At 42.9% G+C, this 15,384-nt stretch overlaps 1 protein-coding gene across 5 annotated transcripts in view; it reads left to right on the top strand.

Moving 5' to 3' along the window:
- The window catches only part of MON2 (MON2 regulator of endosome-to-Golgi trafficking), a 108,170-nt gene extending 93,039 nt beyond the window's left edge, over positions 1-15,131 (top strand). For 2 of the 5 annotated variants that reach the window (XM_068131400.2, XM_068131403.2), the window contains exons 30-35: positions 1,910-2,100; positions 4,475-4,535; positions 7,833-7,956; positions 11,535-11,745; positions 12,087-12,169; positions 12,309-15,131. In XM_068131400.2, the coding sequence (XP_067987501.2) occupies positions 1,910-2,100; positions 4,475-4,535; positions 7,833-7,956; positions 11,535-11,745; positions 12,087-12,169; positions 12,309-12,472 (834 nt within the window). In that variant the 3' untranslated portion in view covers positions 12,473-15,131. The remainder of the gene's footprint in view (positions 1-1,909; positions 2,101-4,474; positions 4,536-7,832; positions 7,957-11,534; positions 11,746-12,086; positions 12,170-12,308) is intronic. The other 3 variants (XM_068131401.2, XM_078786931.1, XM_068131402.2) reach the window with 3 other exon arrangements.
- The last annotated feature ends 253 nt before the right edge of the window (positions 15,132-15,384 follow it).

Consider the following 15,384-nt stretch of genomic DNA (forward strand, 5'->3'; position numbering starts at 1 on the left):
AGCTTAGTCCTCCTGTTGAGGTTAGTTGACATTAATGAGTAACGACCGAATGTATCACGGTCAAAAATCATCAAACGGACGGACAGACAGACACCAAATTGCATATTTCAGTATGACTTGGTACACCCCGCTCACTATGGGAGCGGCAGGAAGGGTCATTCCTCTTTGGGGTACATAGATTACAGTCTATCTACGGTCGGGTCTCAAGAACATTGGGTGTGTTCATTTACCAAGTTTCTTGTGGATAAATCGCCAAGTGGTTTAAGCATTCGAGCAAGCACTCCATTCAAAGCCGTTAATGAATGGCTGGCTTGGAAAGTGCTAGCTAGCTGCTTGGCAAATGAGCACACCCCAGTCTTTCTCCATTTCAGTTTCGTGTTAAGCAGCAGGAGCGAGCTTCATAAGGCCGCCACGAAAAATGCCACGTTAGCGGCAGGAAGGGTCATGTTATTAACCCAACCCTTGTGGGGTATATAGAGTACAGTAGTTGTTTGCTCAGTTCTGTAAGTTATACTTACTTCACGGATGTCAGGATTCCTCCAAATTGCTTTATTTTGTGTTATAAACAGCATTAGCCACTGTTTTATCATACGTGTTTGTGGTTTATCATATATCATATTTTTACTTCTGGAAGAGGCCGATGGCCCGTTGCTCTCTTGAAAACGCCATGATAAGCTATTTATAAACATTGACTCGATGTTTGTTCAAGGAAGAAAAACTCCTTTAGGAGGTGGGACATAATTAGTATTAATATTGTTTTGTAATAACATTAATATTATGGGCAGAACTCTTCCCACTCCCCTGCCCGAGTCTCCTTAGGTAGGTCCCACATTGTGAGCCATCCAGGCAGAACTCTTCCCCACCCCCCACTCTGCCCGAGTCTCCTTGGGTAGGTCTTACACTGTGAGTCATCTCGTCAGATTTTTGACCGCAATACATTCCATCGTTACTTATCCAATCTTACCAAACTTGACAGAATGACAAAGGGTTACACAATGAAGGTTGTAGCGCATTAATTTGTCCCCCTCCTCAAGGGGATTTTCTCCCCCGAGCGTGTTTTTCCCCACCATTGCCATCAATGAAGTTTCGTGTTGAGGTGTATATCCATGTTAAGTTAGTTTTATCGTGGCATTTTCCCCAAGGCTGTTTCTAATATCAAAAGAAATGATAATAGCATAATATTAATGTTATTAATATAATTTTTATTTTATTTTATATTAATAACATTAATATTATGCTATTATCATTTCTTTTGATATTAGAAACAGCCTTGGGGAAAATGCCACGATAAAACTAACTTAACATGGATATACACCTCAACACGAAACTTCATTGATGGCAATGGTGGGGAAAACACGCTCGGGGGAGAAAATCCCCTTGAGGAGGGGGACAAATTAATGCGCTACAACCTTCATTGTGTAACCCTTTGTCATTCTGTCAAGTTTGGTAAGATTGGATAAGTAACGATGGAATGTATTGCGGTCAAAAAAATAATCAGACAGACAGACAGATGCCAAATTGTATATTTTAGTATGATGATAGTACACTGGTGTCTCTGCTGTATTTTGAGATGTGGTGTTGGTGGTAACAGAGTGAACCGTGAGTGCTTTTGGATTGGATTGTTTGGCATTTTCATCTGAACACGTATCCATAATGTTGGGATTTCAGGTTCAAATCCTGTATACTTACTGTGTAGATTTGTCCATTGTTGTCTTATTGTCCTCATAGTTGGTGTCAATGTTGTGGCGTCTTCTCTTGCCCTTATCTTAGGTGTAGTTGATGTATAAGACTGAAATAACTCTTTTGAGGAAAAAAACAACCTCTCTATAACCACAAACCAGCAAGAAAAAATGGTTAAGTTGCATGTTTACAATTTTCTTTCATAGTTATTCTTCTTCCCACCCATCAGACATTGCGGTTGCCACTCGGGCTGCGTTACGGCTGCCCCTCGGAGTCTACTTGGCACCTTGCAGTATCATCTTTACTATCAGTTTTGTGCGTTGGTCTGCCCGTTGCCAGGCAGCACACGGCCTCTGCACGCTTCGACTCGATGTGGCCTGAACTAGCAGGGACTTTCCGTGATTTTCTCTTCCCCACCTGGTATCTCTTTGGTGTGGAATGTGATGGGCTGATTTCAGGATTGGTATTTGGGATTCATTGAGAAATCGGCTGTTTTATTGTTTTTGTTGTTGAATAAGAAAACTCCTAAATCATTCTTAGGCCACAGGTCATTTTGGTGTGAGTCGCCATCATACATGGCGTTCTAGTTCTTTTCACCATTGGCATTCGGGGTTCTCTCTTTGACCGGCTGGTGGATTTCCTCCAAACACTAAAGCTGCATGTAGCTCTGATGACATGCTCCCACCTCTGCAACCCCTGAACACAGTCCTCTGTACCATCTTGCCAACAATGACCACCTTCGGTTGAGACGTTCCTTGCTGAATGAAAGGCAGTTTACGGCTACTTCCTTGCCTTTTCATCAGATGCAAACGGTGTTCAGTTTTATTTTTACATTACAGTGTAATTAGCTGGCAGTGGAATGTAACGTGTTTAGGATTATTGATATCTGTCAGGATGAGGCTGAGGCACAGAACTTCTCATTGTGGACAGGTTTGTCACCTCATTTGTCCTCTACTGCCTTGTGGCTACTCTGGTCCCTGCTGCTCTTCCCTTTAAAAAGTCTTACCGGGTTGCACACCTTCATGCAATAACCCATCCCTTGTTTTCCTCCAAATCTAAGCAAACCACTTGCCTAGTTTCCTTTGCCTCCCCCCTCCATCCCAATTAATTTTCTTTGTCAGTGGAAATTGCCTCACTGGGTCTGTCCAATTCCTCTTTCTTCATATTGTCCTCTATGCTGCTTATTGTCCCCCGTCGCACAGCGTAGCGAAAGGGGGATTATGGCTTTCCCCTCCGTCCGTGTGTCCATCCGTCCGTCCGTCCGTGCGGGCGTGCGTGTGGGCGTAAGCGAAGGACCGCATTCAAATTTGGTGTGTGGGTGCAACCCACGTCAAAATCCAAGATGGCCGCCGCCATGTATGTCTGATGCCGTGTATGTCTGAACCTTGTGAGATGAATATCTTGAAAAATAAGCGAAGTACCAACTTCTAATCTGGTGTGTGGGTGTATCTAGGCATAAGGAAGAACGATATTGAAAATTGGGTCGCCACGTCAAAATCCAAGATGGCCGCCGCCATGTATGTCTGAACCTTGTGAGATGAATATCTTGAAAAATAAGTGAAGTACCAACGTCTAATTTGGTGTGTGGGTGTATCTCGGCATAAGGAAGAACGCTATTGAAAATTGGGTCGCCGCGTCAAAATACAAGATGGCCACCACCATATATATGTCTGAACCTTGTGAGCGAAATATCGCGAAAAATAAGCGAAGTACCAACTTCTAATTTGGTGTGTAGGTGTATCTCGGCATAAGGAAGAACGCTATTGAAAATTGGGTCGCCACGTCAAAATCCAAGATGGCCGCCACCATATATATGTCTGAACCTTGTGAGCGAAATATCTTGAAAAATAAGTGAAGTACCAACTTCTAATCTGGTGTGTGGGTGTATCTAGGCACAAGGAAGAAGGCTATTGAAAATTGGGTCGCCACGTCAAAATCCAAGATGGCCGCCGCCATGTATGTCTGAACCTTGTGAGCGGAATGTCTTGAAAAATAAGCGAAGTACCTACTTCTAATCTGGTGCGTGGGTGTATCTAGGCATAAGGAAGAACGCCATTGAAAATTGGGTCGCCACGTCAAAATCCAAGATGGCCACCTCCATGTATGTCTGAACCTTGTGAGCGAAATATCATATCACAGCATGTTTTCTGCGTCTTCCACTTTGTCAACTCACATCACTTCACCGACGGGGGACCTAGGCATAACGCTTGTATTTTACTTATCCATGACCCAGTTTCCTTTGTATACCTGCAGTCTTGTTTGTTCCTGTGTCTTGTCCACTTGTTACCTTCTACCACATCCTTCCAGCCACTGGCATCCTTTGTTTTCCCACGAGATTCCATACACCATGCAAGACCTCATCACACACATGACAAGACACAAATATTTCCACGGCTGAACATTAACTTTCAAGCGGGTTGCCGATCCATCATGGCGGCTGCTGAAGCGTTCGGCAAGGAATGTGCTTGGGGGCTTTTTCTCTCCCATGCACAGCTGAGATTGGATTTTAATCTCCAATCACTGGATTACAATACAGAAGATAACCATTTAAGCTAACCCAAAACCCACATGTGTATGTATGTGTATCAGCAATGTGTGAAATCCATGTGCATTGAGAAATATGCCTAAAATCCAGGCAAAGTGATATGAATCCATAATGGTTTTAATTTGCAGTTTTGGTTAGGATTTAGGTTACAAATGGAATTCATGGGGGTTCAGCAATGATAAAATAGTGCACGGAACGTGTTAACAGTACATGATTGCTCATTGTTTTTAATATGTATTTTTTAACCAGCCTTCCACCAGAAAACATGTCTCTGCAAGAATTCCAGGAGAATGAGAACATTGATGTGCAGGTAAGGGTAAAACTTCCATTGGTTGATGCAGAAAGGATAAAACTCTGCTTATGCTTGAATTTTTACTCTGTGTCAAATGAAATTGAAAATCATTCCAAACAGGAAACTTTAGCGATGTCATAAAGGACACAAACTACAGACACAAAGAACGAATATAAAGTATTAAATAAAGTGGTGTAAAAGATGCTGCATCATTGACTGTAAACTTCCGAAAAAGTTTTTTTTTTTTCTACGACATTTCAAATATTCATTTTATTTCTATTGAATTATATACTTGAACACTAGAACACAAATCGCCTTCTTGGCACTTTCAAGAACCTTTTCAAAGACAAAATATACCAGGATTGTCCTCTTTTTGTTTATGTATACTTAGTCGAGGCTTGTATAACAGCTAACACATAGAACATATAATAAAGGGAGCGGGAAACAAGAGGGAAGAGTGACAGAAGTAAAACAATGGTAGGGAACAGGGACATCAGGAGATCTGTGGAAGAGAAAGGTCTGGGACGGGGGTACACTGGACAAACAAGATGGACACTACAAGGACTTTCAGGAAAAGAAAACAGGGAATTTGAAGGAGGTGGGTTTGCGGTGGATTAACGGGGGTAGAAAATATCAAGGTTTTGGATGGGGAAAGATATGAAATGGTAGTGAACAGCTGTTTTGAAGACCTGGAGGGAGGAGTGGGTTTGAAGACATTGTGAGAGTTTGTTCCAGAGGCGGGAGAAAAGAGGAATGAAAGAGTGAAGATGAGCAGAGACTCTTGATTTTGGCAGTTTCACCAGAAGTGGGTTGCTGGCAGACCTTGGGCGTCTTGCAGAAATATTTGTGGAACAGAGCAGGTGGTGCAAGGCCGGAGAGGAGTCAGGAGAAGATGGAAAGACCGCCAACCTGCCTGCCGTGAAAGTCCCTCAGAATCAGCTTCATCGCGGATCGCTTTTATGATCATTGGGAGAAACCAATGATCATAAAAGCCTTGGTTTCTCCAGCGTGAAGCTGAGATAGGAGGCAGGAGCACCAGACCCGAGGGGAGAGCAGTACTCCATCAAGCTGCGGATGAAAGCTTTATATGTGGTGAGGAGCTCAGAAGTGCCCAGAAAGGACTTCGCACAACGGAGTATGCCCAGTCGACGACTGGCTTTGGAGGCCTTCTTGGAAATGTGGTTTTCCCAGAAAAGACAATGGCAGATGGTGAGGCCCAAAAGCTTGAGTGACGGAACTTCTTTGAGAGGATTATTGAGAAAGTAGATGAGAGGGTTTTCAAGACAGTCTTTTCAGAGAGACAAGGTGAGTGTGAGATTTGTCAGGATTGAAAGACATGTTCCATACGTTTGGCCAGTTTGTGATTTTTATCCAGGTCTGCAGAGAGTGAAGAGGCTGCTGCCTGCCGATCTAAGGAATGAGAGATGTTGCGGCAAAGAGTGGAGTCATCAGCAAAGAGATAGAGGATTTCCCAGAGAGTCGGATAGATCATTGATGAAGATTTGAAAAAGCACAAGGCACAGAACACTGCCTTGGGGAATTCCAGCCTGGACAGGAAGAGGGGGAAAAAAAACAACAAAAAAAAACCTTTAGAGGCCATTTTTCCCCGCAAAGCGGGGGTTGGCCTTTTTCGGGCACTGTGGTTGTTGTTGTTTTTGTTGGTCCCCTTTTTGAAGCAATGTTTTACGGCCGGATGCCCTTCCTGCCGCCAACCGTTTGTCGCCTTTTACGACAAACAGGGAATTATCAGTGAGCTGGTACTCAATTAGCCGACCTCGGAAGGATGACAGGCTGAGTCAACCCCCCTGGCGTTAATTCAGCGATCGACCGGGATTCGAACCCAGGATCCTTGGATCCCAAGCTGGCACCCTAGCCGCTAGCCCAACACCAGGCAGGAAGAGGAGATGAGAGAAATTCATTCAGGGCTACATGTTGTCTGCAACTGGAGAGGAAGTCGGCAAGCCATGCTTGGAGGTTACCATGGATACCATAAGAGGAGAGTTTGGTGAGCAGAGTGGCTGGCCAGACCCTATCGAAGGCATGTGATATGTCAAGGGAGACAGCTCTGATTTCGTGTTTGGCGTTGAGGGCCTCCATCCATTGTTGAGACGGCAGAAGCAGCATGTCCAGAGTAGAATGACCTGGTCTGAATCCAAATTTATGATCCGAGATCAAGCCATTGGAGAAGAGGAAGGATTTGATGTCAGAAGCGATGATGGATTCCATGACCCGGCAGATTATTGGGAGCAGGCTGATTGGTCTGTAGTTGCAAGGAGCTGGTTTTGCACCTTTCTTTTGTAAAACAGTAATATTGGCTGAATTCCAAGCTGAAGGAAAATGACCTTGAGCAAAAGAGAGGGTGACGAGAACAGAGAGTGGGTGAGATATAGTGGCAGAGCAGGATTTTCAGACCCATGGGCTGATGCCGTCTGGTCCAGTTGCAGAATCAGAGTCGAGGTTTGACAGAAACTTCTCCACCTTTCAGGAGAGAAGGATACAGAGTCCAGCAGCAGCTGGGCTCAACTGGGTAAGGTGGGTCCAGAGAGAGATGGGTTGGGGACACAAGATTTTGAATCAAACGCAGAGTTGAAGCATTCAGCTTTTTCACAGGTAGTGTCAGCTACGTAGCTGTTTGAGGTAAGGGAGGGGATGGAAGGGGAACAAACACCAGAAACAGATTTGAACAGACGCCACCAGGACTTGGAGGAGGGAGACAGGTTTGAGAGTTCACTCTTGAGAGTAGAGAGATATTGTTTCCTGGCTCTCCTGAGGGTAGACACACTCTTGTTCCGGGCTTTGTGAAAGGAAATGAGATTGCCTTCCATTGGATTTGCCTTCCAGTAGGCAAAGGCAAGTTGTTTCAGGGCAACTGCTTCACCACAAGATTCCGTGTACCATGGATGGGAGGAAGTGTTTGACAACTGAAGATGAGATGGGATAAATCTGTGCATGAGAGAGAGCAGTTCACTTTGGAAGAATTCCCAGGATGAGTTGATGTCAGAGGTAGTTGAGATGGGAGACCAGTCCAGATGATTGATGGCTGCTTGAAGACCGTGCCTGTCGGCCTGACTGAAATGCCAGACTCTGCTGAGGAGGCTCTCTCAGGACGACCAGAGAGATGTCCACTTTATTCATCTCGACCAATCAAATTTGCTGCTCGCAGACCCCGCCCATTTCCTTTTTTTTCTTCTTAAGACTGTGTGGACTAGGGTGTTCTTCTCTCTCACTTTTTTTTCCAAGTTATTCCTGTTGGTATTTTGGCAGTGACTGGTCGATTTAAACTTTTTGCGCTCTTCCTTCTTTTTTTTTTTTCAGGTGGTACAACTCATTGGCTCTGACATATTGTCGCACGCACACTTCCTGCCCAAGGAATTTGTGAACCAGATAATGAGCATGCTCAATCGTGGCTCTATCCACTCTCAGTCTGCGTCCTTCACAGGTTTGTGTTCATTGCTGTCCTTAATATCTTCATCTTGTTTGTTTTATGCACCTTTAATAAGTTGTTTTCCATGAACCTTTATTTTAGTTTTTGTGATGAAACGTTGTTGTTGTGCATTCATTTTTTATCATTTCATATGCAGTCTGTGGCTGCTGGTTGCATCATTTTGCCTGGGGTTCAGCTGTGCTGCTGTTGCAGTGTTCCCTGTAAGTTAGAGCAGGAATTTGGAATTTATTCAGGGTCCTGGCGATAACTTACCTATGTTTCCTGAAGGATACCTTGGAATAGTTGCAGTGCCTTCAGAAAGTATTCACAGTCCTTGACTTTTTTCAGATTTTGTTGTGTTACAGCCTGTATTTAAAATAGATTAATTCACTGATCTACACATAATACCCCATAATGTCAAAGTGAATTTTTTAAATAGAAAGTTTTCCAAAATAATTAAAAAAGAAATACACTACAGAAATATCTCATTTATACAAGTATTCAGCCCCCTGAGTCAATACTTCATAGAAGCACCGTTGGCAGTGATTACAGCTTCGAATCTTCTTGGGTATGTCTGTATTAGCTTTGCACATCTGGATTTGGGGAGTTTCTCCAATTCTTCCTTGCAGATTTGCTCAAACTTTGTCAAATTGGATAGGGAGTGTCAGTGAACATCAATCTTCAAGTCTTTCCACAGACTCCCAATGGGGTTCAAGTCTGGGCTTTGGCTGGGCCACTCAAGGACTTTCACATTCTTGTTCTGAAGCCATTCCAGTGTTGCTTTGGCTGTATGCTTGGGATCATTGTCCTGTTGGAACATAAGCTTCACTGCAGTCTATGGTCTTTTACACTCTGAAGCAGGTTCTCCTCAAGAATTTACCAGTATTTGGCTCCATTAATAGTTTCCTCTATCATTACAAGTCTCCCAGTCCCTGCCGCTAAAAAGCATCCCCATAGCATGATGCCACAACCATGCTTCACGGTAAGGATGGTGTTAGATGGGCGATGAGCTGTACTCTGTTTCCGTCAGACGTAACACTTTGCATTTAGACCAAAGAGTTCATTTTTCATGTCATCAGACAAAATAATATTTTTTGTCATGCTCTGAGTATTTTAATGTGCTTTTTGCAAATTCAAGGTGTGCTGTCATGTGCCTCTTTCTCAGGAATGGCTTCCGTCTGGCCACTCTCCCATAAAGCCTAAATTAGTGAAGTGCTGCAGAGACTTGTCCTTCTGGCAGATTCCCCCATCTCATCCAAGGAACTCTGTAGTTCTGTCAGAGCGGTCACCGGGTTTTTGATTACCTTCCTGACTGTCGGGGATATTTTCCCTACAGTAGTATGTAATATATGAACCAAGAAATTCAATGTCCATCAACTTGTCAGAAGAGTCACAAATTTAATTCCCGAGGAGGACAACACTTTCTGTCTTCAAAAATACACAGCAAGGAAAACAATGACCCTTATTAAACCAAGGAGAGCAAGATACAATTCACAAAAACACACAAGGAAGATTTACAACAAATCTTCGATCAAACTCCAGGGTGAAAATCCTGGTACAGTAGGGATGCGCAAGGAAATATCATACCAAACACCAGCATGCATAGAGTACAGTTAACATACAGTGCAAACATACAGAATCATAAGGATACAGTAGCATGCATAGAATACAGTTAACATACAGTATGAACATACAGAATCATAAGGATACAGTAGCATGCATAGAATACAGTTAACATACAGTATGAACATACAGAATCATAAGTACAGCAAACCAACATCCTACAGACCCAGTGCTAATCCTGGTTATTTGGTCATTCGTTCTGATTTTTAAAACATTTCAAGTGGGAGGAGCAAGAGGAGGGGGGAGGAGTGAAGAGAGGGGAGGAGAGCAGTAGGATTGGTTGGGCAAAGTTTGGGTGGGAGGGAACAAGTGGAGGGGGGAGGAGCGAAGATAGGGTAGGAGAGCAATAGGATTGGTTGGGCAAAGTTTGGGTGGGAGGGAGTAGGTGTCGAGGATGAGGTTGCCTCCCGCTGAGAGTAGGTTTGCATCCCAAATTCTTTCTGCTTTTCCATTGTCTCCTGCAAAACACCTGGAGCCCTGTCTCTCTAATCCCTTCAAAACATCTGAAGGTCATTCTCAGTGAAGTGGATATATCTTTTCAGCACAGGGAGGATTATCTTCTTCCATTGTTTTAACTCTGCAATAATTACCAAGTATTTGCATTGTACTAAGTAGATCATTCACAGTCACAACGAAAGCTTGTTTGTCAGGCCCCTTGCTAAGCAAGCACCAAATAGTAATTAGCTTCCACCAACAATGGACAGTTCTGAATACTAATTTACTCAGATATTGCGGTCAGCTGTCAGACATACTAAGAAAACCAATATCTTACTCATGGAACTTCAATGAGACATATTATTTGAAAAGAACATCCCATATGTAATACATATTCCCTTCAGTTAGAGAAATGATTTTGCCATGGCAATATGCGATCTGCCATTGCCTTATTTTACTTTTTCTCGAGCAACTGGTTCTGGGCAGAGTGTCGGAGATAACGTAAAAAAACACCTGCAGACAAGGAATGCAGGGTTGAGGCTCATAAAAGTTGCTTGCTTCATAAATTTACACTTCCACACTGACCAAGGTGCTTCTTGCCTAGTTGCTCAGTTTGGTCGAATGGTACAGAGGCCAGCTCGAGGAAAAGTCTGAGTAGTTCCATATTCTTTCCATTTCTTAATGATGGAGCTCACTGTGCTCTTTGGAACTTTCAACACTCCAGAAATTGTTTTATACCCTTCCCCAGATCGATGCCTCCTCACAATTCTATGTCGGAGTTCTAAAGACAGTTCCTTGGGCTTCGTGGTGGAATTTCTGCTCTGACATTCACTGTCAACTATGGAACCTTATATGGAAAGGTGTGTTTCTTTCTCAATCATGTCCATTCAATTGAATTGGCCACAGGTGGACTCCAATCAAGTTGTTGAGACATCTCAAGGATGATCAAAGGAAATTGGATACACCTGAACTCAATTTGGAGGTCATAGCAAAGGGGTTGAATACTTGTTGACTCGAGACGTCGTTTTTTTATTATTATTCAACTTTTCATTTTTAATTATTTTGTAAATATGTCTTGAAATAAAATTCCACTTTGACATTATGGGATATTATGTGTAGATCAGTGGCAAAAAAAATCTCAGTTTTATCCATTTTAAATTCAGGCTGTAACAAAACAAAATGTGAAAACGTCAAGGGGTGTGAATACTTTCTGAAGGCACTTTTACATCCACCTATCAATGCTGGCAGACGGGACGTCCAGTATAATGTCTATCCGAGGGATGGTGTGATGAATCACCCTGCCTGTGAAACACCGGGGATAACAGTTAATAACTGGGTCGGGATTCAAATCCAGGCTAGCAGCTCAGAGGCAAGTGTGCATACCTGTACCTCTGTACCATCCTGCCAGCGCTGTTGTGTATGATTGTTACCGTCGTTATACCTTCAGCCTAAGAGCCACTTAAGAAGAATTGGTTTACCTTGCCGCAAGTGTACCATACAGTCGGTGTTACTGGCAGCAAATGCGTGATGTGCAGCAGAAGCGGAAGTGGGATACAGATTGCGCGAAGAGTTCTCCAAAGTGTGCTTCGAGACACTGCTGCAGTTCTCGTTCGGTGGAAGGGCCACCTGTGCAGCCGAAGGATACATCTCGCGCATGGCTCTCACCGCCCTCCTGCAGCGTGCACAACAGTTGCTCGCCGCTTATGTGGAGGATGAGAGGCTTAGTGGATCTTGCCCATTGCCTAGGTCTGGTTTTATCCATTGCATTTCTGACTCACTTTACTGTTTCCTTTATCTTCTGTTATCTTCACCTGCTGCTCCACTGGATAAAATGATGACTATTGCTCATTCAGTTGGTTTTTCTTGTGGGTGCATCATTACACTGCATCAATTTGAATATGTAAGAGAAAGAAGCAAAATCGTTTACGTGGCAGTTTTTTTGCTTTTTTCTCCGTATATTCCAGCTTTTTTGGGTGCTGTCTCGATGTTTTTCTCGCATTGTTTATTATGGGGGTTTTGAAATGTCATTTTTTGAGGACTTGGGATCAGTTCAAATAATTTAGGTTTTTTTTATCCTTTCTGCATAGGCAACGAATCACTGAGGTTGTCTTTATTCTCAAAGCCACTGGTACACTAATGGAGTCCTTGAAGAAGACTCCAGCAGAGAACGGTGAGTGTCCCTTGAAATCGTGATGCTAATTTTGAGGCATTTGTATAATCTTTAAGTTGTTGTAACTGATAGGTTTACACAAAGTGTTTTCATGCACTTTTTTTGTTCCTTTGTTGTTGTTGCTTCTTGTGTTGTGCAGTGGACGTGTCAACATGGGAGCAGATTCTGGGCCTGTATCCCAGCCTGGTGGCCTGTGTGCCCTGTATCTGCCCTGAAGTGTGCCTTGCTTTGCAGCAGGCTTTGCTGCCTTTCCAGGACCTCCTGACTCCACCACCTGCATACCTGCACAACGGCACCGCCTGACTACCTGGTGTGCACTCCTCAACTTGTCCGAGGATAGCGCCAAATTTGTTTCTCTCCAGTCTAATCGGTCACCGTGCAAATGCAAAAAATGCTCAAGAGTGACAGAGCAGTGATGGAGGTTCGGTTTGTCACAACACTGTAGTGGGTGGTGATGACGCATTCTGAAACAAACCAGAAGGCTTGCAATTCACCCAGCACAGACCCCATACATGGTAGTCGACAATGTTGAGCTCACCTATATGTAACTTTTTTTTTTTCATCCTGGCAGGTGAACAATGTTGTGTAGCTTTTGCTTTGAATTTTAAGTCCATTGCTTGTCCATTCTTTTCTTCCTTTTGCACAGTGCCATGTAAGTGATGTGTTGCGATTTGAAAGAGGTTCAGCGGTAAGCCGAGCATTCTGCACATCCACAATTTGCTGTTTAATTGACAAGGGAACGTCACCGTGAGGTTTGAAAGAGACTTTGCCATGATCGTCCATCCACACAAGGATTTTGCTCTTTGCCAGTGTTCCCACGTGCCGAATGGAACTTGTACAGAAACTATCCAAGCAGACTGGTTTGATCAGTAGTCGAGAATGATTTGTTAATTATTTTATATGTTTTATATGATGGGAAGTGTTTATGAAAAATGTGGAATCAAAGTTTGAAATGAGGCGCATGCCTGTGGACTCTGAATGAAAGATAGGAGTCCCTGGCTCAGCGCATGATGCTCAAACCTCAGGCTCAGGTTTGAGTAGGTGCTCAAACCCCCGACTCGTTCAAGTGACGAAGCTTCATCTGCCAAGAGAGCCTTCTTTTTCTTGCCATCCAATGGCATCAGTTCTTCATCCCTGACATTTAATGCTCAACACGTTTGTTTTGTCTCGTTCAAAGAAAACTCGCTTTGAAACAAGTAACCCAAAGGAATCTTTAATTTTTTGTTTTTTCCCCCAAATTTGAACGTCCGCATTGCAAAGTTTACTTTTCGTGTTCCTTATGCCGTTTCCCTTTGACAACGGTCACTTAATATTGATATATTGTTTATTATACTTTATACCGTCTAAATTGTGTATTATGTATGACGTGTTAAGTTCCGAAAAGCTACTTTTCTGGTGTAATCATTTTAATTCCACTCTTAACACGAGGAATGCAATTTCCTGGTGTAAGAAGGCACAACTCTCACTTTGTGGTAGCAATGATTTCCTCGGTTTAGTCTTTGCTGAGCAATTCTCAAATGACCAGCCGATTTATGGAATCCACCGATGTTTGCTGTAACAGAGGAAAATGCTTGTGTTTTGACTTCCTGGTTGATACTAAAACTCGTCCGTTGGAATCCAGCTCAGATATTTCAACATTTCCATGATGCAAAACAAATTATATTGAAATGCCCTTTTTACGCTAGAAGGAGAATAACCGATGTTCTGTTATTTTTTTTAGCTTTCCATTGATGCTGAGCATCCAGAAAGCCTAGAACAATCTACAGTGCGAGTAATTGCTGATGATGAGGTTGCTCGAAGATGTATCCAGATTTGTTTGTGAAGGTAAATCCTTGAGGGTTATTGAGAGCTTTGGCTGTTGATATGTCCAAAGTGCCAGCAATGTTTCGATTTTACGAAGCCTTTGCTTTCAAACTTGTCATGTAATAACGTCTGGCAGTCTGGTGTTGTGTGCAAATGAATGTACGTATGCGTCGAGATAGTCCGGGTAAGCAGCAGGCCGTAACACGAGCAATCGCCTGCTCAAGGCTTCCACCCGTAACTTCAGCAAACGTCTTCCGTTCCTACATGCACTCCACACCTTTTACTCTTATTTGGGAAAAAATTTAAAAAAACAAGTCTATTAGATTCTTGTTTCTATAAAGTTGCAGAAATCGATTGGCTAGTAACTTTGAGTCGTCATTCGAAGGTGAGGCTTTCTGCAAAAAGGTTTCTGTTAATGTATCCAGAAATTTTGGGTAGGTTGGAGGTGAATTTATATACATTTTTAATTGGTTCAAGATGGATAGAGGAAGCCATGCACTTAACTCCAGGAATGATGCATTTTTCATGTACATGATGATGAAAAGTAAAAAGGGCAGAACCATGATGTCTGGGCACGTGATATTAACGGATTCCGAAAAACATTTTCAGTTAAATTGCTCAACGCGATCATTGCTTGGACATGGCCAACCTGCTCTCCTTGTGTTGGAACGAAATTGCCGACGGATTGTGCAGCGTCCGTCGAGGAAGGTTTCCAAAGATGAGCACTGGTTGATAAACCGAGGCTCGCCTGCAACATAATCGGAATAACTGGTGGCGGGATTCTAAGGCCAATTGAAATGGCTGTAAAGTAGGAAGTAAAAGTTTATTGGTTAGGTTGATGAACCGAGGCTTGCCTAGGTAACTGGAATCTTCTTCACTGCACTTACCTGTCTGCTGAAATTGGTGACATCTTTGAGGGTGTAATGTTTACATTCAAAACCACACATTTTGCTGATAAATCCTGAAAATAAGAAGCTAGTCTGAAATTTGATTCACATTTACTTGAAATCTGACCTTCTTCACAAGGTCAATGTTGATGCTTTCATCATTTCCTTACATTTATAGTGCAGGACTTCTGTTTGTACTTGGAAGATGTAATCTTATTGGGAATTACAACAAATCATTAAAATGCATTCATTAAAAATGAAGCAAAACGAAACTTTTTATCAGCTTTAGATTCTTAACATTCATTTCAAGGACAATCTCTTCCTTAATTAAACTATCATTTGCATTATTAAGTGAAGTGATGACATTTTCCACGAGCTAACCCTTTATTTTGACTGCAGGAGCTGAGGCCATAAATCCATTCTTCTTCTTCTTCTTCTTCGTTCAAATGCAGCACAAGGCTGTGGTGGTGGTTTGTGTGGTGGCTGTGGCTGCTGGTTGCATCATATTCTGGGGGAAAGGCTGGT

Source organism: Myxine glutinosa, chromosome 11, assembly GCF_964187855.1.
Source record: "Myxine glutinosa chromosome 11, kmMyxGlut1.1, whole genome shotgun sequence".
Classification (NCBI taxonomy): Eukaryota; Metazoa; Chordata; class Myxini; order Myxiniformes; family Myxinidae; genus Myxine; species Myxine glutinosa.